General features: G+C 42.1%; 2 protein-coding genes and 1 long non-coding RNA gene across 3 annotated transcripts; 1 reads left to right on the forward strand and 2 right to left on the reverse strand.

Annotated features, from left to right (window-relative positions):
• Window positions 1-1998: 1998 nt before the first annotated feature.
• Window positions 1999-14830, reverse strand: LOC139069672 (uncharacterized). The gene is made up of 3 exons (XR_011520362.1): window positions 14719-14830; window positions 2689-2770; window positions 1999-2127 (listed from the first exon to the last, which is right to left on the reverse strand). It is a non-coding gene; the product is annotated as an uncharacterized lncRNA (long non-coding RNA).
• On the reverse strand, window positions 6216-7707 carry ascl1b (achaete-scute family bHLH transcription factor 1b). Its single transcript, XM_015964832.3, has one exon. The coding sequence runs from the start codon at window positions 7512-7514 to the stop codon at window positions 6909-6911; it is 606 nt and encodes a 201-aa protein (XP_015820318.1). The 5' UTR covers window positions 7515-7707; the 3' UTR covers window positions 6216-6908.
• On the forward strand, window positions 14645-20459 carry irf7 (interferon regulatory factor 7). Its single transcript, XM_015964833.3, has 10 exons — window positions 14645-14852; window positions 14966-15119; window positions 16940-17111; window positions 17197-17291; window positions 17373-17424; window positions 17510-17629; window positions 18303-18499; window positions 18605-18806; window positions 18883-18998; window positions 19844-20459. Exons 1-10 carry the CDS (start codon window positions 14704-14706, stop codon window positions 20033-20035), a joined length of 1449 nt encoding a protein of 482 aa, XP_015820319.3. The 5' UTR covers window positions 14645-14703; the 3' UTR covers window positions 20036-20459.
• Window positions 20460-26864: the final 6405 nt, after the last annotated feature.

Raw genomic sequence — 26864 nt, forward strand, 5'->3', positions numbered from 1 at the left:
AACACACACACAAACAAAAGACACACTTTCTAGAACTTAAATAGTCTTTTATTCATTTTCACTTTTCAATAAATCTCATTTTGAGTAGAGATGTGTTCAATCTGGCAGAATCTGTGCTTGGTGCAGTTCCACCTCTGACCACTAGATGCCAGATCACAAACAAATGTGCACAAATTTAAAATCTATTTTGCAAAAACAGACATTTTCATGTCCTTTGTGTAAATCCTGCTTCACTGCACCAGTCTTCATTCTAATTTATTTTTATAAAATATTTCATAATTTCACCAACAAACATAAACACCCCTATCTTTCCTCTTTGCAGAGGCGCTACGCTCACGCTGAACCAGTATGCTTCATTTTGCACCACTTTTCAAAAACATCAGCACCCAATTGTTGCTCTTTCATTCACTTTTTTACTTGACATAATCCCAACATGAGGCCTTGCTTTGCTTCTTATGTCTTAACAGCCCAAATAAATCAAAAAGGGAGTAAAAAAAATTCTCCCTCTTACGTTTTCTACAAGTGGCCCATGCAGGATGCAGGCTGTAGTCTCTCTGAGCCATCATTACAGTCATTAGGCAAGAATAAGCTCTGCAGAGTCCACCAGCATTCAGTTTAACCCAGCACAATTAGCACATCCGTTGGAGTAGAATTACCCTGTAAAATGAGAATGCTTTGCACAAAAGAGGCAGAAGAGTGGGATTTTAAAAAAAGAGGGTAAGTGAGTGAAAGGGGGAGAGGAGAAATAAGGGAGGACAGGGAGAGATTAAAATTGTTTGAATTGAATCCACGCTCGCCCCATTCATTTAGTATTCTACTCAAATCAGGGCTTTTGTTCAGCCTGGCGTAAAGTAGTGTCAATCATCTCGACCCGGTTTTGTAGAACGAGGAAATTTATTATGAATTTGCTCCTGCAAATAATGAGGACTACCCCCTGCCTGCTCTCGCTTTCCCCTCCTCATTCTCCCCCCAGCTAGCTCTCCTGACTCCCCCTTGCCTCCGCTCCCTCTCATATCAATGCTGCAGAATAGGCAATAGAGAGTGAAGTTAGCAATCTCAGGGCCACTCACACTCTGGACCCACATCAAAGTGACAGAGACGTCCAATCAGATTTGTCTTACAGGCATTACATGATGAATATGGTGCGGCCGAAGCACAAAAGCGCCTTTGTGTCTCCTCCAAGCTGAGACTATTCACAGCTCACCACAGCCAGCCAGAGTGGAAGTAAATGGCCAAAAGGGCCCAAGCCAAAAAAAAAAAGCACCCAAACTTGTGCAGCACAATGGCGCATGCAAATCGCTGCCTCGCCACCTCTACCCAGCCACACATCCCCACCTCTTCCATCCTTCCATCCTTCAGAGCCGAGCTCGGTTCTTCTTCTGCTGGGTCGTCAGAAGTTTAAGGCCTATTCAGACTCATGGAGAGGTGTCTGTTAAAAGTGCTTAGCTGGGCGCATTCGAACTCCCTTTTTTCTGTTTGGTTGTAAAAAAAAAAAAGATTTCTCCTTTAGGTGAAACAGAAGGAAAAACACGAGTCCAGCGACTGACTTTTTGTCAGAAAGTTAAAGTGATTTGGCGACCATAGGCCCGATTCTGACCAAGTCAGAGGTGGTTTTCCAGCTGGATTGGCTCTTGATTGCTTCTTTTCATTGAGATGATTCTGAAAATGAAATATTTTTGGTACGGAGCGAAATCGTGAGTCAAACTCAGACAGCAATGAGTCTTAAGTGTGGAATAAAAGCAATGTCAAACTTACAAAACAGGATGAAAATACAAAGGAACCAGAACTTGCACAGATTTCAGAATTCCTCAAACTTCTTTTCCATTTAGTCATCAACAAGCATCACTTCTTGACTGACGATTTGTGTGATGAAACAGAAAGGATGAGACAGACTCAGGAACATTTTCTCATTTGTTCTGTGATTCCTCGGGCATCTGGTTAGCATGCCTCGCTGGTGAAGGCAAGTCCAACCGAGAGGAGACCTAAAGGAAGACCCAGGGCACGCTGCAGGGACATCTCTCGGCTGGTCGAAGAACGGCTTGGGTTTCCCTGGAGGAGCTGGCCCAAGTGGCTGTGAGAGGGAAGTCTGGGCCTCTCTGCGTAGGCTGCTGCCCCCACGACCCGACCCTGGATAAGTGGATGAAAATGGATGAATGCATTATTCCTGGATTTATTCAAACCTTGTCTTTCATTTTATTTCCCACTTCAGGAATCCACGTCTTGGTTGAAGTGAGCAGCTTGTGAGCATCACCGTGAGCACTAAAAGCAGCAAACCTGCGGGGTCTTTGGAGCATGGACGTAATTTTCACTTTAGAAGTGGGGGGGGGGGGACACGGGGGGTGGGGGGTGGATCTTTACAGTATGCTCTAATGGGAAACAGGCTTCAACACAAACAGTTGTTTTCTGCTTGGTCCTAGAGCTCAACCAGTGTCAATTTAATATACAGTAATATTGTTTTTGGATGGTAAAAAGTGCAGGGGTCAAAACTTGACTTTGGAAAAAGTGGGGGGGGGACATCCCCCCCCCCCTCCCCCCAAATTACATCCATGCTTTGGAGGATCAGCCAGGGGGGAATTTTGTTTTCAACATGACAGATAAAGCTTTTCAATACTCACTGGAGTTTGATTGTTTTGTGTTTAATCTCTATACATTTGCTTTGAAAAACTTTCCAAATCCCAATAAACTCACCCTAAGTCCTTCATGATGTTCCTTATTGCATCGACACCAAGCTGCATGTCGGTGTATAAATGCTAGCTCAGCTCACCGTGTGCTGCAAATGACAAAAAATGTGCATAAAGACAAATAAATCTCTTTCAGCTGCTTTCAGCAGGCTCAACAAACGTGTCTCTGAGCCAGCTGCAGGACCCTGGGTGGGGGGGTGTTAAAGGGGGGTTGGATAGGTTTCCTCTGGACCAGGTCAGCATGTTTCGTGTCTGTGTTAAACATAAACTCACCTGTAATCTCTGTTGAAACATTAACACCTCTATAAGCAACGCTCAAGGTTGAGCAGTCTTATCTTACACCAACATCTGCATCTGATTCACTTCTTCTCCATCGTTCCTCGTTTGTCTGCAGCTTTCAGATCCACACGTGAAACCTCTCAAAGGTCTGTGTTTTTAGTTTTCAACATGAAAAGAATTATTTATAGAGTTTTCAGTTGGACTAGCAACACATCTGCCAGACACCAACTGTGATCTCCATGGGAAGGCTTTTTATTTCTATTTAAAGCACATAACCTGTAAAAATCACAAACAAATTGGGAGATTTTAAAAGTGTCAGTTATTGAAACCATTTTAGGACTATTTGACATGTTTTTGTTCAGTTTTGTGTTTGAGATTGCAAATTAGGCTATAAAAATAGAAAATGTGAAGACAGGTTTCCGCTCACTATGTTTGGTGTAGCTATGTGCAAATGTGATTAAGTTAATGGTAAAAATAATATGAAAATAAATTAATAAAGAAAACAGAAAACTGGGACTTTTATCCCAAGGCGTTCCCTGGCCAGCCGAGAGACTTAGTCCCTCCGGCGTTTCCTGAGTCTTCCTTTAGGCCTTCTCCTGGCTGTACGTGCCCAGGAAACCTCACCAGGGAGATGACCAGGAGGCATCCTAATCAGATGTTCGAGCCACCTCAACTGTCTCCGCTTGATGTAGAGGAGCAGCAGGTCTATTCAGAGCCCCTCCCGGATGACCGAGCTTCTCGTCCCAACTCTAAGAGAGAGCCCAGAAACCCTGCATCCACAGTCCTGCTCTTTTGGTCACTAACCAAAGCTCGTGACCATTGGAACGTAGATCGACTGGTAAATCGAGAGCTTCGCCTCCTGGCTCAGCTCTCTCTTCACCGCTACCGACCGATACAACGCCCGCGCCGCTGCAGACACAGACACCAACTGCCAATCAATCTCCATCTTCCCCTCACTCGTGAACAAGACCACGAGATACTTAAGCGTCTCTGCTTGAGGCAGAGCTTTGTCCCTGACCTGGATCTTAATCTTTTTATTTGATGCAAAAAAAAATGTTGTGTAAAAGCTTTCTTAATCCTTTGTGGAACTTCTTTAGTTGTTGGATTTATTTTTGTTGGTTGTTAATTGCCCGAGTCATTGGTTCTCCTCAGCTCTCAGATTGTTAATCATTTTAGAATCATAACATTCTATTGATCGCTCTCCCCTGCTTATATAGTCCTTAGTTTCTTCACTCAGTGTGAAACCCTGCTGCTCAGCTTTTTTAACCGTTCCCTTTGTTTTGATTCTTTTTTTTTTTTTGTCTAATTTTTTGTTTCTTTTATTTATGTCAGCTCTTTTCCCAGTTTTCTTCATCTGCATTTGGGTTACTGGTTTGTATTTTTCATGTAAATAGCCTGTGTAAGTGTACTACTGTGGCTAAAATAAAAGGTAATACAATGAAAATATGGCCAGGCGCCTTAGTTTAACATGAGTGCCAAAGAATTTGGTCACCATGGTGCCCAAGTCCTGCAGTTTGGTTTCAATGAATTCTTGTTTCTGGGTTCTTCCTGATAAATGGTTGAACATCTTCACACAATCTGAGATGTTAGATATGAGATCTCTTTGTCCCACATTTATGAAGAATCTCGGCTGTACATGTTTGCTATTTAGTTTTATTTTAAACCATCAAGCTCATGTTTAAATTTCGACATGTTGATGCAGGCTATTCTAGATTAGTCTCAAATCTAAATATTCAGTTGTAACTTAGAATGTTTAGATGTGATTCTGAATGTTTAGGTTGAACTTTGTACATTAGTATTTGTTCCTAAAATATTTTACTTTAATATTTGAAACTAAATGTGGTTAAATAGCTCCTGACCTTTTGATTGCATATGAGGAAATCTGATGACTGGTTTCAGAGCAACAGATGACCTCTTGGCTCTAATACTTTGGCCTTTACTTGGTTTTTGCAAACATCAAGGGATCACTTACAGGTGATTGATGTTCCGCTAAAATGAAACCCCACCCCCACATCCTCCACCCATGGAGAATAAAGATACCCATGACATGGAGGAGGAATCTATGTTCGCCTTAGCTCCTCTGGGAGAAAATTGCACATCCACCCTGAGAACGTGGAACAAGTGCGTATTTTCAGTTTGCGCCTATTCGCTGCGCCTGCCATTGAATAAACCCGCATTTCAGCTGAACAATGTAACGGAGCAGCGGGGTGTTTTTGCGCCTCACATTGATTCGTCCTTTTGAGTCTCTGTGACGTTAAGGGTTATAATTCCGGGGGTAATTAATGCCATTTATCACTTGTTTGATGTTGTCACCGCCTCCACCTGACAGGGCTCACATGCGCGAGCCGTTGACCAATAGGAGCGCGACGTCTTTTGTCACCCAGCACAGGCACGTGGCTCACACCTGCAGGCTGTTCGTGTGAGAGGGAGGAGAGGGGAGGTGTGTTATTCTAGATCATTCTGATCAAGAATAAAGTTTTTTCCCTCCTGTTTTGATCTATTACTGAAGCCTTCAACAATAAGGGATCGGGTTCAGTCGGACTTGTTTTTAGTGCCAGGTGAAGAAAAAGGCGTTCTGCCTCGCTGATTTCTGATGTTTATTTAGAAAAGAAGCTTCTCCATAATTCGAATAATGAGGCGCAGAAGCCTCGACAATAGCGCTCACAACGGGGTGTTATGCTCCCCATTTCGCTGGAGATTGGCCTGTGTGCGCCATGAAAAACACAGTCGGGGATACAACTAGTCTACAACCACGGGTTTTATTTAGATTGATCTCAATCGGGCAATAAGAATTGTTGACCCTCCTCATTGTCCTTCTGACTTTCCCCAGGCTATATTTCAAAGTGTCTATACCCTTTGAGTGAAGTGAATTGCATCCCCTCCCTCCCCATATCCCCCTGCCTCGGGCACTCCGGGCTTTTTTCTTAGTTTAGAGTGTGCAAAGAAACAATGCAACTCATGAAACGTAATATTAATCTCCCCGCCCTGAATGCGCACAAAGCGCAGTGGAAGGTGCGCGTCAATAATGGTTATTGAGTGCTCACCCAGCTGCGCAATTTTCCCCGTGTGCACAACCAAGTCGGGGAGAGGTCACGCATGGGGAGGGAGGGCTTTGAAAAGAGAAGAAGCTCCCTTTAGTTTGCTCAATTACCGCCACCAATAACACATGCATGCACACACACACACACAAACATGCACACGCGTAAACAAAGACCATAAGAAAAGCAGCTGAAGAACCAAAATACTGCAAAGATATAAATAGATTAATCTTTATTTATAAAAAGCTGTTTTACACAAAATATATCTGTTAAAATCGAGTATTTACACTTTTGTGTGACTACGGGAGCATCAGAACAAGTGCATACATCAATAATAAAGTCTCTATGAAGAGGAAACGCTAATCTGGTCACAGGTAGTCTCCGTGATGTCGCTGTCCAGCTGCTTCTCGAATCAAAACACTGTCAGAAAAGTGGCAGGAAACAGTTCTAAAACTTCTGTTTGGCTCGTTGTACAAAAATAAGCATCTGTGTTAAAATAACACAAAGTTGTTACGAAAGGGGCGGAAATGTACATCAAGAGAAAAAGTCTGTTAACGCATCATCTTTGTCACATCTTCCGACAGACGCGGCAGGTGAGGAGGGAAGCCCGGAACTCTTCCCAAACTAATCCCTGCAGGACCTGCAGCTCCGCCTCTGCGAGAACCTTCCGCGTCTCGAGTTAATTGCACTTATCAAATGTCAACATTTCACTTCCACGCGTCACCGCGTCCATATTAGGGACTGTGCTCCTCTTTCACGCGCTGTCTTATTGCTTCACTCCTGCAGAAGCGAGGACTGAGGTAACAAATCGCCTGTGCGCACTGAGGGGAACCCCTCCGGTCTGTTGTTACCATGATGACTTTGTCAGCATTTCTTTAAGTCGCCAGAGTGTGTTTGGACGCTGACAGCATCAGTATCTGTCGAACCAGGTGGTAAAGTCCAACAGTTCCTGCTCCTCCGAGCTCAGAGGCTCGTAGCCACCTTCGTCTGATGAGTATGTGGAGTGAGGTGACTCCGGGTCGGCGGAGTAGCTGTTGGAGAGGGTTGGTGACGGCAGTCCGCACTGGAATGCGGCTGAAACAGCGTCGTGCTCGTCCAGAAGTTGCTGCAGAGCCCTGATGTACTCCACCGCAGACCTGAGAGTCTCAACTTTGCTCATCTTCTTGTTGGCGGCGCCGTTGGGCACGTGCTGACGCAGCGTCTGGAAACCCATGTTGACTTGTTTGACCCGGTTCCGCTCTCTTTCGTTCCGCCTGGCTACGGCCACGGGTTGCTGCTGGGGGATCGAGTAGCCCAGGCCGTTGAAGCTCAGGCGCCTCTTGCAGCGCAGCAGCTCTGGCGAGTTGGAGCGCTGTCTCTTCAGCACCTTGCTTTTACTCTGGAAGGCGACGGCGCTGCCATTTGGATGAACCGACGCCGCGTCCTGGGCCGGCGCGTGCAGACTGATGCTGGCGTGTCTTTCACTCAGTGCAAAGGTGAAGGCTGTCTGCGTGGTGGTGATGGTTGCAGTTTCCATCTCGCTGAATGCTCTGATGAACTCAGTGTAGCCTCGGTGCCACCAGACTGATGATCAGGAATGAGTTGGCAGTGTTCGGCTCTCGTGTCCTTCGCGTGGGGACCGTGTGTCCAACTCAAAGTCCAAATCTCTCCTTAACTGCTTATACTCCACGAGCCGATCTGACCCAAACTTTGGCAGCACTCCGCTTTTTCAACACGCGCCCCAGCACACACCCCACCCACTCCCCCTCGTGTTTTTTTTTCAAGGAAGACGCACGCTTCGTGGCGAGGCCCCGCCCCCGCTGAGTGATTCTTCTGAACGCCGACTCCCCCGGGCCAGGCGCGTGGCTCGGGGAGCTCAATAAACAATCCCGAGCTTTCACTGCGCCGGGAGCACGCGCTGGGCTCATTTACATTCCAATGTCTCCAACCTGAAAGCCTATTGGTCGATTCAAACGGTCTGCAACCGTGCGAAAAAAAATATCAAAAACAGGAGAGAAAGAAGAATTTAAAAAAAAGAACGGTCTTTGAAACGCTCTTTGAGTCCGACTATGTACTTTTGGCACGTTTTCAAATGATCAGTCTCCCTTTAGCCATCCTTCTCCTCCTGCTCTTTACAATCACAAATACCAAGGAAGCTCTCAGCTGTATCCAGGTTACAAACTCACACCGAAAAGTAAACTGGAAGCGTGTCCAACAGCACATAGCAATGAAACTTTAACGACACTCTTCATGTAAACATCACTTTTGGGGGAAATATCTTATAATTCGTTTCAAATCGCGTTTAAATTTCTAAGTCTAACTAATTTCCCTTATACATATAATTTAATTTTAGACTTTCTGCTCTCCAGATATCAAATAACCCGATTCTAACGCATTGATGCGCAGATGAAGCATTTCAGCACCACAGCACTGGACAGTTCCACTCTACAGAACCAGTGTTAAGTTTTGTTCATTTAAATACAATTGTTTACGTTTGAGTTCATTTTTTGTCATGTTTCCTTCATCAGTAGTCGGAGAAACTAACTATTTGAGAGTGGGAAGTCCCGGCAGTAATAAACAACTGGAAGAAGTCACTGAGTAGGAGTGCTGGCGTCTTTGAGCCAAGTTTGGTCTCTTCTGCCCTCTGGTGGAGAAAACAAGTATTGACAACAGCTGCTTTTGTTTTGTGCAACCCAGAGGGGAATACCTTTGCAATTGTTTATTATTTTTTCTTTTCACTTTAAAGTTTAAAGCTTTATATCAATTTAAAATTAGACTAAAGATAAATTTTAAAATGAAATTAAAATCTTGTTAACTAAAGTCTAATACGTTGGTAAAAAGGTCACAAGAATATTTTAACTAATACACAAAAGACACTTAAATTATTACACTCCAATTTGTACATCTTATAGTTTCATTTTGTACAAATCTCATATTTTAATACTAAAGTGTGTTAAGAAACGTATATTTAGAAGCAAGGAAACTTTTTATTTTTAGAAACCATGAAAACCGGTTCCAAAGAGTTCCAAAGAGTTCCAAATCATTCATAAAGTTTTGTTAAAGCAGACGTGATGCATCACATTTGTAACATTTTAAACTACTAGATCATCTGTTTCCAAGAAGCCCGTGTTTTTTGTAATCCTTTATTGCTCTTTTGAGACAAAGTATAGAAAAAATGGGACATTTGAATATTTTTGCATTGTATTGGTGTTTTTACCTTTTCATTATCTAATGTTTTTAATCATTTGTATGTTTAAATATACACTTTCAGCTTCTTAGCTGGGATTTCCCCTTCAGTTCTCCCTGCTTGACACAATGGTGACGACAGTAGGAGGCAGATGAGACAAAGCTTTTCCCTCTGTGCTGCCCTAAAATGTGCTTTTGCTCTGGTTACACAGCTTCTGACCACAAAACCTGCTCTTTTGTGTTTTCATTTTGAAAAAGTTCTGTTTATGGAAGCAAAAAAAAGTTTAGTTTGGATTTTAGTCCTCCGGGAATGACATGGCACAAGGGAATATTTAGTTTTAATGTTACGGAGTAACAAGCAGCTTCCTGGTTCTTTTTAGGCCAGCTTGACATGTGAAGTTCATTATCAAAAGATATCTTGGAGCAAAATTCCAGAGTGGGAAAGTTGTTTTGTTCTTGGAGCTGGATAAAAATCCCCAAACACACACACATTGATTTATAGAAAACAGTTAAAACAAACTCCACAGCAAGTCACGGTGACAGGAAGTGTAGAAGTTGGGCAAATGTCTTTAAGGCTTGTGAAACATTCCACACAAGTTATTTTAATCCCAGTTTCATTTTCACCCAAAAAACACATTGGTGTGTGTGTTTGCATGAGCGAGGCTCTCCAGTGACTGCACTTTACACATCCACCTCCGCCTGTTGCTTCTGAGGAACACCAGCTCGACAAGTTTGCACACGTCACACGTAAATGCAGAATACGCTGGAACTGCAGGGGAGCTTTGAGAAGAAGTAAAGATTGAGAAAGTACAATTAAAAAAGTAGTGAACCAAGATCGAAGTTTCAGTATGAATTCCCTGCAGAAATCCCCTTCATAAACAAGGGTTTCAAATTAAATGCAGCTGCTCTATGTTTTCACATTCTGCACTGCTGCCATAAGAGCCAGTTATTTCACATCCATATGTTATCAGAAACACTGAACAAGTTTTCAGTCACAATATTTTGCTGTTTTTGCTGAAATTACTAAAGAGGAAATGATTTTTTTGTGTGTGTTTGAATGATTATCCAGTTTCCTCAGCTTCCCTGTGAGGCCTTTATCCTCTGATGTCTAAGAGCCCCGAGTGCTAGTGACCTGATAAAGGGAAGTGTCCCATTACACATGAACATGTTTCACTTCCTTATTCCTGACACACTCACCCAGGCCAGGTTGTACATGCGTGATCAGGTACATCGCAGTGTGCGGTCAGAACACAATCACCCAAAATTACAATTATTCCTCCTGAGGTGGGAAATTAGAAGTTATTATTATTATTATTATTATTATTATTATTATTATTATTATTATTATTATTATTATTTATTTATTTATTTATTCATTTATTTTTGCACTGGGGTAAAATAAAAAATAAAATACTTTGTGGTTTGATTTTTGTTTGCAAACAAAGAACCTGCATGCACAGCCTGAATATGCAGTTCCAGCGTATTCTATATGAAACAGATATTTGAGAAAGAGGAAACGGTGCCTGGTTAGGATCAAGCTCCAAAATCGAATGATGCTGACTAAATTGTCTCACGCATGTCTCACCGACTCATCCAAGCCAGTCTTATGACACAAGTCCACACCTGCAGGACTCTAAAAGTTTCTAAAAGCACAGAAATATCTCGAAAGAGCTGGAAATAGGTGGTTTCCTGGGGTACTAAGATCAGTGTAAAGAGAAATTTTGGCTGGCTCAGCCATATTGTAAGGAGAAACTGTCTTTACTCAGTTATATTGTTAAGAAGACTCAAAGGTTGTTTTCATCGATAAACTGACAATAATATCTGTGTGTCTGTGTTTCAGTTCAATGAGGAAACCAGTTTGACAATTAAAAGTTTTAATTCTTCAAATTAAACTAATGATTTTGAAATTGACAAACAGGAAATAACAATCAACATTGGCAACTTTGTGGGACAATAACAGTTGATATGCTGCTCTTGCTCAAATAGACCTTCTGTTGGTGAATGAAGATTGAGAGTAATAGGATGTGGTTATGGATGCGTGTGTGTGCAAAGTGTCGTGAGAATTGAACATGAGGTGAGATGAATGCGTGTGTGCGTCTGATTTCGCTTCAGGAAGAAACAGGTGTCTGAGTGAAAAGTGATGGTTTGAATAAACTTAGGTTTAGTTGGAAAAGATACATCAAAACGCTATCTGTCGTGTTTTGCCCCACCGAAAATCGGACCCTCTGTTGGACCCGGGACGTCACCTTAGGATGATGTTTCATCCAGGGCACCTTGGCTGGCAAAGAAGACAAAGATGCGCCGCGAACCGGTCCAGAGTTGCCCTCGGTACACGTTGATGGTAAAGCGTTTTGTCGATGCGCTTTCTTAAGTTAAGTTCACTCAGAAATCAAAAGACTCGGTAATGAGTCTGCGTTAGAAGTTGCGATTCAGCTATTCTGTCTGGCTGACAGGAACAGCGTGAAAGGGGGGAGAAACGAGCCAACCGGCTCTGCCCCCCCCCCCCCCTTTGGTTTTCAGGTCCACTCTCTTTTGTTGTCCAACACGAACTGAAATCATAAGCCTGAAACTTACCAAAAACCTTTCTCTTCTCAAAGCAAACGTGTGCGTCAGCAAATGTGTTTGGAGTTTACTGTAAGAATCTGTGTGTGGGTGTGTGTGTGTGAGTGTTTGTGTGCTTGAGTGTGTGAAGGTCGATAACAAACATTATTTAAGTATGGATTCATTAAGCCATTATAATTACCCAAAGCATAAGAACCATTCATTTGATTAAACACATTTATAATGAGCAAAATGATAATGGTTACTTTAACATTAAAATCAAGAAACAAAGTTTTAAGACTTGTTATGTTATGACTACTTTTATGGGAACAACATCTTCTGTGGGAACAACATCTTCTGGCACGAAGCTGCAGGTGGCAGATGTTATGGTTTCCTCCCAGACTCGCTGGCGTTCAGGTCTTAATCTGTGGGTGAAAGTTCTCAGCGGCCCAGCTTTGACCCAGCTGAGTCCAACACCACCTTTGTGACAGAAAACCCATATTTCCTCACGTTACATCAGGTACGAGGAAATATTTTGGTTATCGTTCATCTGAAATTTTAAAAAGTCCTGAAAAATAAACCATAAAGTGTTTTCAGGCGACGGTGACACAGGAGTTAAGTGCTCGCCCCGTAATCGGAAGGCTGCAGGTCCGAGCACCGCTCAGTCTGTCGCTGTCGTTGTGTCTTTGGGCAAGACACTTAACCCAACTTGCCTGCTGGTGGTGGTCGGAGGGACCGGTGGCGCCAGTGCTTGGCAGCCTCGCCTCTGTCAGTGCGCCCCAGGGCAGCTGTGGCTACATCGTAGCTCATCCCCACCAGTGTGTGAATGGGTGAATGACTGATTGTGTTGTAAAGCGCCTTGGGGGGTTCCAAGACTCTAGAAGGTGTTATATCAAATACAGGCCATTTACCATTTAAAATTTTTCCACACAACTTATTTCAAAGGAAAATGCATCTTTAAGAAGAATAAGTTATTAGGTGTAGATCAGTTTCAGTATACCGAACTGGAAAAGTTAAAGTGCTTGTTTTGGCAAATTTGAGCTTAAATTAATATTTTTGACAGCAGCCAAATATCTCATTATATTAATAAAGCAAATTCCAGATGGAGACGTGTCAATAACTAGTCACAACAATAAGATAAAGCTCAGGGTTGGTGATGGCCACGGGCGTAATTCACGCGGGGTACGCGTGGGACATGTCCCCCTCTCTTCCCATAACAGTGTCCTCTGTCCTCCGCACATTTTTCAGCCGTTCTATTCGTTTATACTGTATGGGGAAACGTATTTGTCCGAGCCGTCATTAAACGCACCTTAGGCTAACGCGAGCATCCAGTGCAGCCAGACAGCCAACTTTGCACAGTTTTTTCCAACCAAACTGTGTAAGTTGATTTATGCTTTTGCGTGCAGATAATGTTAGCTAACTGATAGCTTGGTAGCCTAACAGCCAACATCATGTTAGTTAACAATGCTGTGTTTCTCCTTTGCTAGTTAGTTATAGCTGGGAATAAACCCAATTCTGTTTTATTTCTGTGCTGAACTTGTGCTCACCGTAACTTTCCGCATGTTTGAAAGAAAAAACATTGTGACGATAAACAGGGAGGGTCTGTAGGTAAAACGAGAATAGGATAAGTGGCTGAGAAATTATGGCATAAAGGGACTTAAACATTTTTTTCCACTTTCACTGTAACCCATCCTAGTTCTATTTTAACACTTTGCTTTCCACATTTTCCATTTATTTGTCTTTTGGACACATAGACAGAGCAGTGTGAGGGAGAGTCTGTAGGTGAAAAGATAAAATAAGTGGCTGAGAAACATGGCATAAAGAGATTTGAGGTTAAATTTCATAGTAATCTTACTGGTGCTTATCCTAACTCTGTTCCAATATTTTATTTCCCACCTTTACATATACAGCCACAACAGAATGAGCAGAGTCAGGGGGGAGACATCAGACCAAAGGACAGCATCAGGGATGGTGATGAGGGTCTCCACGGGTAAGGAGAGATTAGAACTTGGTAAGAGATGGGAGAAACCAGGCAGGCCTTAGGAAAGGGTTTTCAAAGATCTTTCAGAACTTTTCTCATTAACACTTAAACTATTTTTACTCTGTAATTTAATAGGTACCCCAGGAAGAGTACATATTTTTATTTGTTTATCATTTATTTACAGATATAATTTGACTACTGCATTATTTCTATCATCTATCTATCATTTTTATCATGCCATTTTTTTATCTTGATTATTTTTGCACATATGCTGTCACATTTCACTACAATGTTGTGTTCAGTGTTGTGTGACTGTCTATGTTAATGCATTATATATTATATGGCTTATTTTGCAACACTCATTAAATTTTATGTGCTAGGCAATAATTATTTTCCAGCACTGTTGTTTTGCTGAACATTTTATACTCAGTGTTGTGATTTGGCCCTTAATGATCTTCATGGATCATTTTTTTCAACTGAACCTGAGTTTGGCTGCTAAAATTATCATTTGTATTATTTATAGTTTAAAGAACTAAAGTTGGTTCACTGCTGTTGTGTGGCTGTTATTAATATTGGGTATTCAAGAATCTTTTTTTTTATTTTATTTTTGGAAACAATTGCCCACTACTATTTAAACTAAGCAGGCGGCGCCCTGTAACTTTAAAATTAAATAATAGTAATAATCATTACTGTCTTTGAACCACTTCACTAATAACTAAACCAGTGATTAAATGTTTTATTTTTATCTACCAAGAAATGTAAGATTGAATGCAAGAAGATGATAAATAACTCTGAAAAAAATTGTCCCCCTCACTTTTGAGATGATGGTTACGCCCCTGGTGATGGCATGAGGAATGATGCAAGAAGAAGGCAATAAACGTGATGAAATACAACCAGTAAAAGCCTCTTAGTTTTCCAAACAGGAAGTAGGATAAGTTTCCGAAGGACGAGCTCCGTTTTTCTTCCGGGAGCAACTCAGACGACAGTGTGCCAGAACACCGGAACAAACCGTCTGTGAATGAATCAAACTCACCCACGTCTGGAGGGAGTGGAGGAGGAGGAGTCGTGTGAAACTCCTCTTGAGGTCACAGATGGATGTTATAAAAACAGGAAAAGTGTTCAGCTGCCAGGAGAGAGTTCTTCATATCTCTGCGACGCAATGCAAAGGTATGGCGGGTTTTACTAATAATCTGGCATTCATCAGATTAATGTCACAGCAGTGCAAGCACTTCCTGTCTTGTTTTATTCTAACCGCCTCGACCTGACATGTTTGCTCCCAGCGCACCGAAACCGCAGTTTGCCAGCTGGCTGATCGAGCAGGTGCAGACGGGCCAGTACTCCGGTCTGCGCTATGTGGACCAGCACAAGTTCAGAGTCCCCTGGAAGCACAACTCCAGGAAGGACTGCAACGACGAGGACAGTAAAATATTCCGGGTGAGTGTTTAATCAGCTGCTGTGTTTACTGCTTACCCACCTTCTGTTCTTTCCCTCTGGTGTCACCACCTAATTGTTTCAATAAGAAATTAATGACGTAAATAATTGATTTGTCTTTTGTTCGAGGCTTTTTAACTCTTCCTAGTCGTGGATTGGCTGTTTAGGAAAATTGTTGTTGGGCTTTGGAAAAATAATACTCATTCCAGTCATGGTGGAAACCATGATTAGTGGGTAATGGTAGAAATAGTAGTAGTAATAGTAGTTGTGGTTGTGGTAATAGTAGTAGTGGTAGCAGTTGTTGTAGTCGTAGTAGTAATAAAAATATGATTAACAATAGTAGTAATTATACTACTAGTAGTAGTAGCTGTTGTTATAGTAATAGTAGAAGTAGCAGTTGTAGTAATAGTATTAGTAATAATAGTAGTAGTAATAGTAGGTATTATAGTTGTAGTACAAATAGAAATAGTAGTAGTATTGGTAATAATTATATTAATAGTAGTTGTTGTTGTAATAGTATTAGTCATAGTATTAATAGTAATAACAATACAAGTGGTAGTAGAAGTAGCAGCAATAGTAGTAATTTTTGTTGTAGTAATAGTAGTAGTAGCTGTTGTGGTAGTAGTAATAATATTAGTATTAGTCATAGTATTAATAGTAATAACAATACAAGTGGTAGTAGAAGTAGCAATAGTAGTAATTTTTGTTGTAGTAATAGTAGTAGTAGCTGCTGTGGTAGTAGTAGTAATAATAATATTAGTATTAGTCAAAGTATTAATAGTAATAACAATACGAGTGGTAGTAGAAGTAGCAATAGTAGTAATTTTTGTTGTAGTAATAGTAGTAGTAGCTGTTGTGGTAGTAGTAGTAGTAATAATATTAGTATTAGTCATAGTATTAATAGTAATAACTACACAAGTGGTAGTAGAAGTAGCAATAGTACTAAATATAGTAGTATTAATAGTAGTAATAGTAAAATAAATGAATAAATAATCATCCTAATATAATAAACATTCCTAGACCTCTTATTTTTGAAGCAATGAGACAGCAGTAGCTCAGGAGGTAGAGCAGGTTGTCCAGTAATCGGAAGGTTGCAGGTTTGATCCCGGCTCCGAGCTGCTGTTGTGTCCTTGGGCAAGACACTTAACCCACCTTGCCTGCTGGTGGTGGTTGGAGGGACTGGTGGCGCCGGTGTTCGGCAGGCCTCGCCTCTGTCAGTGCGCCCCAGGGCAGCTGTAGCTACGTCGTAGCTCATCATCACCAACGTCGTAAAAATACAGGCTATTTACCCTTTTTTTAATCAAGCAGTGCATTATGGGAAGCTCCTTTACTTTCAGAGCTATTATATTGGTATTTCTGAAACATTTAACTAATTTAACCCCTTAAGCCCTAGGGTCCCCTGTGATGTTAGCTCCTTAAAAGGGCCAAAAAACACTCACACTGCAGAAGAAATAGTAATAATTCCCATCACATTAATCAGCAAACCCAGCACTACAAGGCTATCTAAACTATTTTTACAATTAAATACAATTTCTACCACTTTTCGAGGAATAGGCTTCAAAATAGGCCTAGGGCTTAAGGGGCTAAATGAAAAGCCATAGATTGTTTGTCAGCCTATTTAATTTTTATATTTGCATTTTCTACTGACTTTCTTTATTTTCAATATCTGAGTTGTTACTTTTTAAAGTTCAGAGTACAGTAAGCCCCAAACTTTATTCAAACTCTGAAAGTATAACGTTAAAATGAAAAATTCATTTCAAACGTCCAGTTTCACAAACATAAAACGTATTTGGGCTCATGCCGCGTGTGTCTGTGGTCCACAGGCCTGGGCAGTGGCAAGTGGAAAAATCAACGAGTTCCCCAACGACAAGGCCAGGTGGAAAACCAACTTCCGCTGTGCTCTCAACAACCTCACCATGCGCTTCAAGATGATCAAAGATGATTCCAAGAATCCAGACGACCCTCATAAGATCTACGAGATTGTCAACACTGAGTGTAAGAGCGTTGATCCAGCTCAGCAGTGGGAATCGTTTTGAGTTATTGGGAGAAAAACCATAATGATCCATTCTTCAAATTGCAGACAAAATTGAGGGTCTTCCAACACAAGACTCCGGTTGTGATATGACTCCAGAGATTTACAGCCCTTCCACAGAGTTCTTCCTCTCAGGAAACGAGGTGCAGTTTAAGGAACTTTCACTTCCGTTAAGTGGTTGGACATCTACTCGAATGCTCACGCTTTTTCCTTTTTCCACTCAGCATAACCTACATAACGATTTAATGGCTCTGGATCTTGGTACTCAACCAACAGGTATAATTTATATTAAAAACAACCTTTTTTACAATGTCTGTGGTTTATTATAAAGCTAAGAAGCCCATTTTGAATTTGGATACAGATGAGCAGCTGTGGGGGGAGAATTGTGTCCAGCACGACCCCGCGGTTCTTGGAAACTATCCTGCTGCAGCGGAGACCCTCCCGCCATTTTTACCAGACGATCAGCAGATCTACAACGACAGTATGTTCAGTCAAAGAGAGTTGAGCGATTTATTAGAAAACAAGCAAAAAAAGTTGTGAAAAATGGTCCTTTAAAGGTGTTTTTTATCGAAAAAAACCCACTTTTAATGATTGTTTCTAATATTTATCGGTCACTGAGTTTTTCATGCAGGCTGAACGTGAAAATAGTCTCCTACACCTATCTCCTGCATTGGCTTCTGAAGGAAAATAGACTGTGAAACTCCAGGATTAGAAACGCCTGACAGATCTACGTCACACTCACGACGGGGAAGGCTGTTGTTGGTTTAGCGTCGAGGAAACAGCAGGGAACGTCTCGGCTAGTAGAAGCTAACTTCTAGAATTAGCAACTCCACCACATGACAAAACAGTTCCAGGCTTGTGTTATTTGTAGAGATAAAACATCAATGTTGCAAAGTCAACGGGGTCAGTAGAGTCGCATTGCTTTTACCCAGTCAGAGGTGAGATGTCCAAATTTCAGGAAATAAGACTCCAAACCCTGCCGTCTGAAGCTCTCCTCTGATCTGGCATTCTTATAGATCCCGAAGCAGGCGCACCAGGGTGTCTTTTCCCCAGAGTACGACTTAAAAGGCATTCATTCCTACTAGAGACCACTGCAAAGGAATTGATTAAATGAGTGAACTGCACCTATAAATATCCCCGCCCTCTCTTTACAGTAAACCACGCCCCCGTCCTCGGTTCACCTCAGCAGCCCAGTCTGTATGACTTTGAGGTATTCATCTACTACAGAAATAAAAAAATGCTAAAGACGACGGTGCAAACCAACCGTCTTCAGCTCCACTACCACAGCGAAATGCCGGGCTTGCATTCCATCTGCTTTCCGTCTACTGAGGGTCTGCTGGATCACAAGCAGGTACACCCAAACATGGAAGACCTTTTCATTTGCGTCGCTTTAAAACTTGTTTTTATGCATCCTCTGTGATGTGATCTGTTCCTGTCCCGTTCTTTTTCATCACAGGTCGAATACACTAATCGCATCCTCAACAGCATCCAGCGTGGTCTTCTCCTGGAGGTGCAAGATACTGGTATCTACGCTTTGCGGCAGGACAAATGCCACGTCTTCGCCAGCACCAGCGACCCCAGTGTTGCTCAACCTAACCCATCTAAATTACCCAAAAACACCATGGTGGAGCTCCTCAGCTTTAACAAATTTGTTCATGGTGGGTTTTCATCTTTTTAATCAAACCAACGTCAAGTCTAAACAGAAACTAACGGCCCAAATGTGTCTGCTTTTAGAGCTCAAGCAGTTCACGGAAAACAATGGCGGCTCTCCCGAATACACCATAAACATGTGCTTTGGAGAAAAGTTCCCTGATGGAAAACCTCTGGAAAAGAAGCTCATCACCGTGAAAGTAAAACTTCTGTTCACATCTTCCAGCATGTCACCGAATTTTTTTAGCTCGTATTAGCTCATAGACGTTTCAATTCAATTCAATTCAAGTTTATTTATGTAGCGCCAAATCACGACAAGAGTCGTCTCAAGGCACTTCACATAATAAAAATTCCAATTCAGTTCAGTTCATTAAGCCAATCAGAAATAATGTTTCCTATATAAGGAACCCAGCAAATTGCATACAGCAATCCTCATACCAAGCAAGCATAAAGCGACAGTGGAGAGGAAAACTCCCTTTTAACAGGAAGAAACCTCAAGAGAATCCTGGCTCAGTATAAGCAGCCATCCTCCACGACTCACTGGGGATCGAGAAGACAGAGCACACACACACACACACACACACACACACACACACACGCGCACACACACACACACACACACCAAGTAATGTGTCTACAGTTATATTGTGATGTCTTAGTAAATATTCTATTTGGTGAAAGATAAACTTTATTGTATTTATCCTAGTGGATCTATAATTAAACGGATAAATTAGTATTAGCACATCAAAAGTCAATGAAAACAAAAAGTTATTATCAGGAGAGAGAGAATGTTTAAGTGGTTAGCAGCAGTGTGCTAGATGATGGCTCCCTCCATGAGGCCACCACAGCTCAGCAGAACATCGTTGTAGCTTCTTCTGGGGAGAAAAACACTTAGAGAAAATAAAGTTAACAGCTGAAATTGCACAAAATAGTACAGTTAAAGAGCAGACTGTAGAAGAATGCAGTAGAGTGTGAGAAGTGGTCAGTGTGTCCTCCAGCAGTCTAAGCCTATAGCAGCATAACTACAAATCCTTCCTCCCTGCAGGTGGTGCCTCTGATCTGTAAACATCTTCACGACGTCGCCCAGGCGGAGGGGGCTTCTTCTCTTCACAGCACCAACGTCAGCCTGCAGATTTCCCACAACAGCCTCTTTGATCTCATCAGCTCGGTGTTTTCTCCGCCTGCGGCCGAAGAGCCGGCACACCTGACTAGTGCACCCTTCCTTAATCAGATGTGAAATCTGATTTCTTTTGTTAAAGTAGCTTAAGTGAGAATCACTTTATGTCCATAACATAATAGATAAACTGACTTTTTTAACCACTACATGAGTAGAAACAAGCTCATCCATTAGCAAACTGTTACAAACCCATTTTTATAGAAGAAATTACCATTTAAAAGTAATGATTTGTTGAGCTGGTATCATCTGTTTGTTATAAGAAAGTAAATCCTGTTTAGGTTTTATTAATATATTTATTATATGTAAAGATAGAAATATTTGTATATTACTCTTCATGTGTGTTACGTTCTGTTTGAACATCAGTTAAACCTTTACTGCTGGTTACTTTTCTTGTCGTAACAAATAGAATTTGCATTATTTAAATAAGCTTGAATGTTGTAATCTTTATCATGTAAGGTGATCTAATAAATATATTTGTAGCGTAGTAATTATTGTATGTATTTGGGTGCTTTTAAAGCTTAATATACTACCCTACACTTTGACCAATGTGATGTGAATTTCCATATAAATATGGGAATCCAGTCTGATTGGTCTTTAACCAGAAGGTTTAGAATGATTTGTTTATTCTGGGATTGTAGAAGACTTTGCATTAATTCAAGAAGAGAGTCAAGTTTATAAAAAGTAAGAATTTATTTTCCAAACAATTAAAACATGACAAGTTAACTAAGACTACTGTGATGGATGGATCTAGGTGGATGGGATGTAATGTATGGTGACTGTGTGAATGTGAGGTTATCAGAACTTTCGCATCTAGAAGAACTGAGTTCTGGGTGTAAAAAGGAGAATTTGGTTTGCTTTAACCAGGAAGTTGATTCTTATCAAAACCACATCAGACGCGATTCATGCTGTGTCTACCTCACCCTTTTGGAAGACCCTCTTCGCAGATCCGGAGGTCAAGAAGGTCGGATGACCTCTGGGCACAGAGGTTCAGTAGATTAACCGCAGCACCGACTCTCCAGTCCAGAGATGTTTCCCGAGTCACAACAGATCGATGGAATTGTTTGCGTCTAGAAGGACTCTTAGGGAGTCGGAACTGGGTCAGCTTTGTTCTGCAGGAACCGTTTGCTGTGTCAGCTTCAGCGTGTAGCAGGGTTTTTGACAGCTTGTCAAAAATGCTCTGGGTTAAAGAGGTTTCGCTCCGGACGGCCGTTCCGTAGCTTTCTCTGGAACTGACTCACGGTGAAGTGAGCTCTGTTTTAATATTCTCATGTTATGGTTTACTTGTCCAATCGGAACGTGCCATGTTAAGAGGTGTTAACAAGCAAACCTCAGAACATCACGCCTTCTTTCAGATACAGGATGCTCTGATTTGTGGGTAAGAAAATATGTATGTGTCATAACGTTTAACTTTAATTTATCTCTAATGAACCTTGTGTCTGAGTGTAGATGATGATTACCTTGTCATATCAAACATTACTGATCATCATATATAAATCTTTCAATGTAATAAAAACACTCATTTCAAACCAGTCATTCAAGCACAGATTAATCAACCTTATTAATGTAAGCACAGATTAATCAAGTTATTATTATTATTCATATAACATTTGTTCATTCAACCACATTGTTCATTCACTATTATAACAGTTCAGTCCTTTCTTCTGTGCAGGACGGCCTAGATAAGAAGACAGACTTGGCACAGAAGGACCTTGAGAAATCAATCAATCAATCAATCAAAGCTTTATTTATAAAGCGCCTTCCACAACCCTGTCAGGAAGCCCAAGGCGCTGAACATGGTACAGTAGAAGTACAAATATAGTGAATAAATCAAAAATAAGAGCAATTCAGAAATAAAAGCAATACAAATTACAAAAAAAGGTGAAACATTCTAGTACAGGACAGATGGGTAAAACAAGGGATAGAGTTGTAATAAAAATGAACTTGTCATCTGTTGTATAATTGCTTTATACAAGTTATTGATCACTACTGTTTGTCAATCACACTTATCATGAGGATAATCATGGTAGAGCCGAACATAATGTGATCATGAGGATGTAATCAAGGTAATCTTGGTGGAGGTGTGCAGCTTTGCACGCACATCAGGGAATGTATAAGGAGCAGAGCAGAGCTCAGAGCTGTTAGAGCTGTTTGAAGGATTCTATTTGACGAGGTTCATGGATTACGTTTTCTAACTGGGGTGTTCAGCTCTCCACCCATAAGCAACGGTAAGAGAAATGTTTCGTTCATGATTGATAACTTGTATGAATGCCGGTTGAATAAAGCCTTGTTGTTCATCTGATATTCAAGTTGTGTTTCATTGTTTCTGGCGTCGACTTGACAACGATCCTGATTAAATAAATATAAAGTGTAAAAAGAGACTTTGAGTCTTTTTTGGTAATTAAAATAAAATAAAACATTTTATTTTAGAACATTTTTGGCGTCACGAACAGGATCAGTCAAGCTATTCCAGCAACAATGAAGTGTTTTTGGAGAAGCAAAAAGGAGCCGAGTGCTTCTGGGGAGGGAACGCCGATTCCCGTGCCGATTCCCGGCTGGGAAACGGAGGAGTTCCGAACCATTGGTGATATGTTAAGGCAGCGCGGTGGACGCCCTGGGCCGTGGGGAGAGTTAAATGGAGTGGTCAGCCCCGCCGTGGTGCTGGACCGTTTGACGCGGATAGAAGTTAAAGAAAAAGCGCCGCTGGCAGGAGTGAGAGATATGATGTGGCTTTTTGCAGAAGCATGGAAAAAACAGGAGTTAGAATTGAGCAGTTGTAGAGAGCGAGCGGCGCAGGAGAAAATCCATGCTGAAGAAGTTGAAAAATCATGCTCAGAGTTTGAGCAGAGAGTGTGTGTGATGGGGAAAGAGCTAAAGCATGCTCAGAATGTTTTGGATAAAACGCTGACTTTTGTGTCTCGAGCGCAAAGGAAGGAAAAGAAGCGACCTCGTAGAACAGGTCCTGCTCAGATCCGGGCGTTTGTAAAGAATGTTGGTGAAGATTGGGATCCTGAGAAATGGAACGGGGATCTTTGGGGGGATGATGAGGAGGAGGAGTGGGCGATTAAACCTGACCCACCACCTCAGCCCTTGTATCCATCATTACAGGGGATAAAGATGTCAGAACAAAGACCTATTACTAGGCGTCGGCGAGAACAGCAAATTATTCCACCAATACTGGTAGATATGGTGGATGATCAGGGACGGCCGGAACTCGATGAGGCGGGTAATATAAGAAGGATGTTACAACAGCAGCCACAACCCGCCCCTAGGCTGCTAACAACGCTAGAGGATTATTCACAAGATGAGTTAAATCACATGAATGGGAAGCTGAAACAGCGCCCAGGCGAACCAACTGACTCCTGGCTTAATCGCCTTATGGAGGATGGCGCGTGTGATATAGCCATAGATGCCGGTGATGCCATGAGATTTTCAGGATTAAGTACTGATGCACAGATAAATGCTGAATACCGGGCTACAGTCCGGGCATTGCCAGCTGATGAAGATTTCAATGTGGGGGATGCATATGCTCTGGCATGTCATGTAATCTATCCTACCACGGCGGACTGGTCTGAGATTAAAGGGCAATGGCAGACAGTGAGAGATGCCATTCAGCGGCTCACCAGACTCACTATTAGAGAGCAAGTGGCTCGAAACGGGGGAGCTGGAGTGGTGGACTGTAACATCTCTAAGGCAACTAGAGATCACCTCATCAGACATGCCCCACCACATTATAAACCCATGGTGACCAGCTTGTTGTTTGGCGCGGCAGACCAGACTTTTGCCGCGATAAAAGATCGTCTTGGCGAACTCACCACGCTGGGTGATTGGTCTGAGACGAGGAGAGAGGGAGCTAGAACTGAAAATAAACCCAGGATTGATCCACATTCAAGGGGTCGTAAATGGGGGCAATGTGCCCCTCTAGAACAGATCTGTGGAGGGCACTGCGACAAGCGGGAGTGCCGTTTGAGGAGATTGATGGATTGCCCACTAATGCATTGATGGAGAAATGCAGCCAAATGGGACTGAAGGTCCATTGTCAGTTCAGACATTGTCCTGAAAAGGACGACAGGATGTCTGTGTCAGAATTGGTTGGAATGTTGCAGAATGTGATCAGGGAGGTGGCGTCGAAGCCTGCTGAACCTTCCGCCCCTCCCAAGGAATCTTCAGAGGAGGAGAGTTCAGATGAGTGTTATCAGGTGGCGGCAGTGAAGCGTAGAAAGAAAAAACAGCACCGAAGGGAACATGATGATGAATAGGATGAAGGTCAAGCTCAGGTTGTTGCCAGTGCCTCAGGATGGTCAATAAATGATATCAGACCACATGTGGAATTACAGATTTATTGGAAAAAATCAGTACAGACAGTAATGGCATTGGTTGACACTGGGGCGGAGGCCTCGGTAATTCATGGCAATCCTGATAAAATAAAGGGAAACATTGTACCTTTGACTGGACTTGGGGGGCAGATGTTAGTAGGAAAGGGAGTAACTTTACCCTTAAAAATAGGAAATCAACCTATTAGAAATTACAGTGTAGTAGTGGCTCCTGCAAAGGAATGGATTATTGGAATGGATATATTGGCCGGAATGACTCTTCATCTGAAACATGGTCGATTTTGTTTTGGTATAAACAGAATCCACACCATTTTGGTAGGCAAGGTCAAAATGACACCTTTTCCCATTCCTGAAGCAACACAGGTGGTATCACAAAAACAATACCGGTTGCCTGGGGGTCAGAAAGAAATTACGGACACTATTAAAGAATATCTGGAGGCAGGAGTTTTGAAAACATGCACCACACGGTGGAATAATCCCTTATGGCCAGTGAAGAAATCAGATGGTTCATGGAGAATGACTGTGGATTATAGAGCGCTGAATAAACATACTCCTCCTTTAACGTCTGCGGTTCCGGATGTTATCACGATTGTGGAAAGGGTGCAGCATCACTCTGGTACATGGTATGCGGTGATAGATTTGGCCAATGCTTTCTTTACCATACCTATCCCTGAGGACAAGATGGAACAGTTTGCCTTTACATGGGAAGGAAGACAGTACACCTTCACCAGATTACCACAAGGGTATTTGCATTCACCCACAATCTGTCATAGGATAGTGGCTGAAAATCTGTCGACTTTAAAGATCCCATCAGGCATATTGCTATCACACTACATTGATGACATCATGATTCAGGGAAACACTAAAGAAGAGGTTGAGCAATTGCTCCCACTTCTGATAACACATATGAAGAATCATGGATGGGAGATAAATCCAGAGAAAGTGCAGGGATCTGCACAGTCAGTGAAGTTCTTGGGAATTATCTGGAATAGAGGGGAAAGAGAAATAACAACTAAAGCTAAAGAGAAAATAGCACGGTTCCCAATACCACAGAATAAGACAGATGCTCAGCGGTATATTGGGTTGTTTGGGTTCTGGAGACACCACATACCTCATTTAGGACAGATCTTGCAGCCTCTGTACAGATGCACTCGGAAGAAGGAGCAGTTTGAATGGGGGCCTGATCAACAACAGTCATTTGAACTAGCTAAAGAGGCCATCCAACAAGCTGTTTCTTTGGGGAAGATGTTGTCAGGACCAGTGGAGTTACAGGTTTCTGCAGTAAATGATTATGCTAACTGGAGTTTGTGGCAAAAACAAGATAGGTGCAGAAAACCTTTGGGTTTTTGGTCTAGGAAATTGCCTGATGCAGGACAGAGATATACTCCATTTGAAAAACAGTTGTTGGCATGTTATTGGGCTTTGTTGGAAACAGAAGCCCAAACTGTGGGGCATGAAGTAATGATGAGAACACATATACCCATTCTAACTTGGGTCATGAGCAATCCTACAACTCACCGCATAGGGGTAGCTCAAGAGGCTAGCATCATAAAATGGAAGTGGTATGTTTCTGAGAGAATGAAACCAGGAGAAAAAGGAGTATCAATGCTCCACGAGCAAGTGGCAGACGTTCCAGAAATGGATGAAGTGCCTTTTGAGGTAAAACCAATCCAGGATTCTCCTGTGAAACTGGGGGTAAGATGGAGCGAACTCACCCCAGAGCAGCAGGAGCGAGCCTGGTTCACTGATGGTTCCTGTCAATATGTGGCAGGAACCAGGAAATGGAAGGCTGGGGCATTTAACCCTGGTACACAACAAGTTATGGAACTCACAGGGACAGGAAAGAGTAGTCAATGGGCGGAGTTGAAAGCAGTACACATGGTAATAATGGCGGCTGGGGTGCAGGGAGTAAGTATTTATACTGACTCCTGGTCAGTAGCCCAAGGAATGTTAACTTGGATGCCAACTTGGCATGCTACACAATGGAAGATACATTCAAAAGAGGTTTGGGGAGCTGACCTATGGAAGGACATTTGGGAGAAATGCCAAAATATTCCTGTGTCAGTATTACATGTGGATGCTCATACTAATAACAATGATCCTGAATCCCTGCATAATCAGACTGTAGATAAGATAGTGAAAATTCAGGCTGTAAGACAATCAAGTCCTGGATTAGCCAAATGGGCTCACGTTACTGCTGGACATTGGGGTGTGCAGGGAACATTGAAATGGGCGAGGGACAGAGGAATAGATCTCATCATTGATGATATTAAAACTGCCATAGAAGATTGTGAACCTTGTCAACATCAGAAAAAGAGAATCCCTCGACATATACAGGGACAGATACATCGAGGTAAACAAGCGGGACAGTGTTGGCAGATTGATTTCATTGGACCATTGCCAAAAAGTAAAAACTGTAAGTATGCATGCACAGCCGTGGATACGGTGTCAGGGGTACTGGTGGTGCATCCGTGTCATAACGCCAATCAGGAGGCTACATTGAAATGTCTGTCATTAATAGAGACCTATTATGGACTACCTTTGCAGGTTCAGACTGA

This window comes from Nothobranchius furzeri, chromosome 4 (assembly GCF_043380555.1).
Source record: "Nothobranchius furzeri strain GRZ-AD chromosome 4, NfurGRZ-RIMD1, whole genome shotgun sequence".
Lineage (NCBI taxonomy): Eukaryota > Metazoa > Chordata > Actinopteri > Cyprinodontiformes > Nothobranchiidae > Nothobranchius > Nothobranchius furzeri.

Excerpts from the sequence above, each read along its gene's own strand:
- irf7 (XM_015964833.3), top strand. The coding sequence starts at position 14,704 with ATGAATCAAACTCACCCACGTCTGGAGGGAGTGGAGGAGGAGGAGTCG. Across the intron at positions 17,425-17,509 it reads TCTTGGTACTCAACCAACAG|ATGAGCAGCTGTGGGGGGAG; the intron begins GTATAATTTATA and ends ATTTGGATACAG. Across the intron at positions 18,999-19,843 it reads AGAAGCTCATCACCGTGAAA|GTGGTGCCTCTGATCTGTAA; the intron begins GTAAAACTTCTG and ends TCCTCCCTGCAG.
- ascl1b (XM_015964832.3), bottom strand. The coding sequence starts at position 7,514 with ATGGAAACTGCAACCATCACCACCACGCAGACAGCCTTCACCTTTGCA.